The sequence below is a fragment of the Pelodiscus sinensis genome, chromosome 13 (genome assembly GCF_052426305.1).
Source record: "Pelodiscus sinensis isolate ZL-2025 chromosome 13, ASM5242630v1, whole genome shotgun sequence".
Classification (NCBI taxonomy): Eukaryota; Metazoa; Chordata; order Testudines; family Trionychidae; genus Pelodiscus; species Pelodiscus sinensis.
Window position 1 is genome coordinate 49,222,759 of NC_143064.1, and position 4,479 is coordinate 49,227,237.

General features: G+C 57.6%; 1 protein-coding gene across 1 annotated transcript; it reads left to right on the top strand.

Moving 5' to 3' along the window:
* Nucleotides 1-1,597: 1,597 nt before the first annotated feature.
* LOC102453452 (brain-specific homeobox/POU domain protein 3) lies at nucleotides 1,598-3,465 on the top strand. Its single transcript, XM_075941229.2, has 2 exons — nucleotides 1,598-1,800; nucleotides 2,417-3,465. The coding sequence occupies exons 1-2, from the start codon at nucleotides 1,681-1,683 to the stop codon at nucleotides 3,320-3,322; spliced, it is 1,026 nt and encodes a 341-aa protein (XP_075797344.1). The 5' UTR covers nucleotides 1,598-1,680; the 3' UTR covers nucleotides 3,323-3,465.
* Nucleotides 3,466-4,479: the final 1,014 nt, after the last annotated feature.

Consider the following 4,479-nt stretch of genomic DNA (forward strand, 5'->3'; position numbering starts at 1 on the left):
AAAAAATAAACAAAGAATGATTCCACAGAAATGTTGGAAAAATATTTTAAACAATTTCCTCTGAAAAATAATATGGCTCTTCAAAAAATTGATATAATATAGTTAAATATGTTTGTGATTTTATGAGAGTCGTCGTTAGTTATTCTATGATGGCGACACTTTGACAACCCATTTTTAATACAGCCAATACCACAATAAAAGAAATCAAAATATGGTCAATAAATAAAATGCATTTCTTTTAGTCCTGTGTCTGTGTCTGTGTTGAAGAGCTGGCTTCAAATATCCAGAGACTATGAGAAAGTTTGCATCCAGATTCATATCAGAATGTTGTGACTAGCCTCAACTCCAATTTGAAAGCTCTTAATAATTTAAAAAACACAAAAACAAAAACCAACAACATGACGGATGCCAAAGGTATCAAAACAAGTGTTTAAAGCAGGGTACAGCTCTAGCAGGTTATTCTAGAACAGGTAGGTTCTGCTTTAGAAAAAACAACACGGCAAGTCAACCCTGCAAACACTTTAAAGGTATCGGCTGGCTTGGTTGAGAGCTCCAGTTGACGGTCTGGGAGCAGAATTAAGTCCGCGGGTTAGTGTGGTTCCCCAGGAGACATACGCAGCAGCAGAAGAGAAGATCTCACCACCCATGTATTGTAAGAAAGTAACATTCTAATGACATCGGAGTCAGGGAAGTAGGAGAGCGGATCTTTTGTTACAATGATACTTTCTGCGAAATTAGCTCGGATTTGGTTAAGGAATAGTTTGGGTGCTAGTCCTGGGCTTCCTCCCAGTCGTTACTTCTATACATTTGCCGGGCTGTTTGGACACGGGGTTTTTCAAACTAAATAGGTGGTTTGTGGGCGCGATATGCTTTCCGTGTGGTCGGATTGGTCATATAAGTCACATGGCCCTGCACCCTGACTCGCTGACAAACTTTTTAGACAGTAGGAGGCGAAGGGGAAAGCGGTACGGAGTGGGGGGTAAAAGAGCCGAAGCGGCAGGAGGGAACAGTCACCCGAGGGAGCCCAGGGGCACAGCCAAGCGGGGCAGAAAGAATCGCAAACCAAGGACCAAGGCGCTTGGTTTCAGGCTCAGCTCTCCAGGGCGCAGCCCTTTGTGCGGGCGCGTCTGGACCCAGCCGTGCGGGGATCCGCGTCTCCGCTGACTTTGTGAGACCCACGGCCGGCCCCCGGGAGCCCGCAGTCCCCGTCCCCGCCGCCCCTGGGGACATGGGAGCGTGGCATGCGCCTGGCGCCGGAGGCAGGAGTCGCTGGTGGGAATCTCAGGCGGGCGGCCCCAGCCCGTGTCGCTCAGGTAGGAGCGGCCCCCAGCCCGGGCAGCCGGTCTCTGCGCGTTCAGGGGCCGCTTCCTCTCGGGAGACGCGCGGGCTGGGCTCCCAGGGGCTGCCCGCCCCGTCCGGGCCGGCCCCTCTGCGCGCTCCGCTGCGCGAGTCCTGCACGGCCCGGCTCGCCGGGCCCGGAGAGGAGGGGTGGGGGCGAGGGGCGGGGCGCGCCGCCGGCTCCGCCAATGGGCGGGCGGGGGCGCGGCCGCCGCGCTCTATAATGCCATTGATGGTGGGCGCCGCGCTCAGACAATAACAAGGGACCGAAGGAGCGAAGCGCGCGGCCCCACCTGCCCATGCAGTAGCCGCTCGGGGCCCCGGTCGCGCCCCCTCGCCGCCATGATGTCCATGAACAGCAAGCAGGCGTTCGGCATGCACCCCATCCTGCACGAGCCCAAGTACGCGCACCTGCACACGAGCTCGGAGGCCCTCCGGAGAGCCTGCCTGCCCGCCCCCCAGGTAAGTGCCCTCCGGCCCCTTCCCGAGCGCCGAGCTCTGGGCTTTCTGGGGGGCGGGAGGGCTTGCGCAGAGGTGCGGGCCTCTCTGCTTGGTGCATAGGCCGGGGAAGAGGCTGGAGTCCGGCGCAGCGGCTGGTGCAGCTAGTGCTCGGAGCCGCGGTGCGACGGGGCGTCCGCAAATAGTTCTTGGTGTTGGGCGGGCAGCCCCCGTGGGGGAACCGCGCTAAGGAAACTGGCGATAAGTTGGTGAGGCAGTTTCGATTCTTGGAAGGAATTTCAGTGCGGGGCGGGGGGCTCAGGAAGTGGGGGGGTAGGAGTCTCGGGGGGGTGGGGGGAGTGCGGGGCAGGGGGCTCGGGGAGAGGGAGGCTCCGGGGGCAGTTGGCTAGGGACGCCCAGGGTAAGAAACAAGGCGAATGGGTCGCAGCAGCTAGTTGGAGTCAGCACAGACATGGGCTCGCTCCACTTTCTGGGCAGTCTGGCCAGCTGGGATCCTGGCTTAGGGCATGTGGCTGGACCAAGCGTTCTCCTGATGGGATCTTGGGTCCCGCCGCGCGGGCCGGTGCCCCCGGAGCAGCGGCTGCTTGACACGAGTCTGGCCCTTTCGTCTGTTTCGCAGATCCAAGGAAACATCTTCGCGGGCTTTGACGAGACCCTGCTGAGAGGCGCCGAGGCGCTGGCAGCGGTGGACATTGTGTCCCAGAAAGCGCATCCCTTCAAGCCAGATGCCACCTACCACACCATGAGCAGCGTCTCCTGCACGCCCACCTCCTCCTCCGTGCACCTGCACCACCCGTCCGTGCTGAGCACGCACCACCCGCACCACCCGCACCACCAGCCCTCGCCGGGCTTGGAGGGAGAGCTCCTGGACCACCTCAACTCTGCCCTCCCGCTGGGGGGCGTGCCCGGGCCCGAAGTGGGCTCCACGCCCTCCCACCCGCACTCCCACATGCCAGCGCTGAACCACATGGCGCACCACCCTCAGTCCATGAACCTGCCCCACCCGCACGGCCTGGCCTCGCACGCCGTGCTCGCGGGCCCCGAGACAGAGACAGACCCCCGGGAGCTGGAGTCCTTTGCCGAGCGCTTCAAGCAGAGGAGGATCAAACTGGGGGTGACCCAGGCGGACGTGGGCTCCGCCTTGGCCAACCTGAAGATTCCGGGCGTCGGCTGCCTGAGCCAAAGCACCATCTGCAGGTTCGAGTCGCTCACCTTGTCCCACAACAACATGGTGGCCCTGAAGCCCATCCTGGAGGCCTGGCTGGAGGAGGCGGAGCGGGCGCAGAGAGAGAAGATGACCAAGCCCGAGATCTACAGCGGCGGCGACAAGAAGCGCAAACGCACCTCCATCGCCGCCCCCGAGAAGCGCTCGCTGGAAGCCTATTTCGCGGTGCAGCCCCGGCCCTCCTCGGAGAAAATCGCTGCAATCGCCGAGAAGCTGGACTTGAAGAAGAACGTGGTGCGCGTCTGGTTTTGCAACCAAAGACAGAAGCAGAAACGGATGAAATTTTCTGCAACCTACTGAGAGCGGGAGGGGGGGGGGGGCTAGGCTCTCCCGTGTCTCCCCCGAGTCAGCCGGGCACAGCTGCCGCGTCTCCCCAGCTCCGAGCCAGGCAGCTGCGTCCCGAAGGGAAACTTACCGCGACCCGGGGACCTCTCTCCTCGCCAGCCCCCGCTGCTGGGGCAAAGCCAGGAACTGGGCAGGACGGAGCTGCCGGGAGAGACTCATTTAACCAAGCCCTCAGAAGCGAGGGGTCCTGCTGCGGGCCCAGGCCGGGCTGGAGGCTCCGGGCGCGGCCAGACGCGTCTCTCCCCCCGCCCCCCCGACGGCCAGGGAACGTCAGAGGGGAACGAACTGAACGAAACTGGAACAAACGTTTGTTCGTCTCCGTTCCAAACGCTCTTTTTGTATTTCCGGTTGTAAATAGCCCTGCGGAGCGCTCCCTGCGGGCAGCCCGGGTGCTGTGCCGCAGGGCGCCTCCTTGACCAAGCGTTCACCCGAAGGGCTCTGCCTCCGCGCGCACTTGCATGGTTTACTTGGCTTTCCCCGCTCATCTAGCTGCCAATCCAGCGCCTTTCGCAATAACTCTTCTGTTTCTACCTCATCAGCTCAACAGTAAAGGGTGAAAAAGAGAAAAGGAAAACAGCACATCGAGGGATTCGTGGTTGCTTTGGAAAACCGGGACCTTATTTCGCTTTCGTTTTACTTGAATTATTTAACGTCCATATAGTTTCACTATAAAAACGCTCTGACAATCAAATAATTAAATCTCATATTCATGACATTTTCCCTCGAAATGAGCCTAATAACGTGCAAGTAACTGGTCTACGTGCTTCTCACCCTCAAAACTCTTGGATTTGGCATCTGAGTTCTTTTTCCTGCACAATTCACTCGTTTCTGTGCGTTTGTTTCTCTCTCCTCGCCCCCAGGATGCATTGACCCAGGGGAAAGTTTTTATTTTTGAGAGGTCTAAATTATGTAACTTAAAGAAAACTCACTATGGTTATCAGAAGTTATTAGTAAATAACTTGTTACTTTGCAAATATTTAACTGCACTTTCGAAGGCAAGATTGTTTTGCTTTGCTATTTAATAGAGAGATTTGCCTTTGTTTCCTTTTTTAATGATTATTTAATTTTGTTGTGTGTGTGCGCGGAATGAAATTTTGTGTCTGTGTATGCTA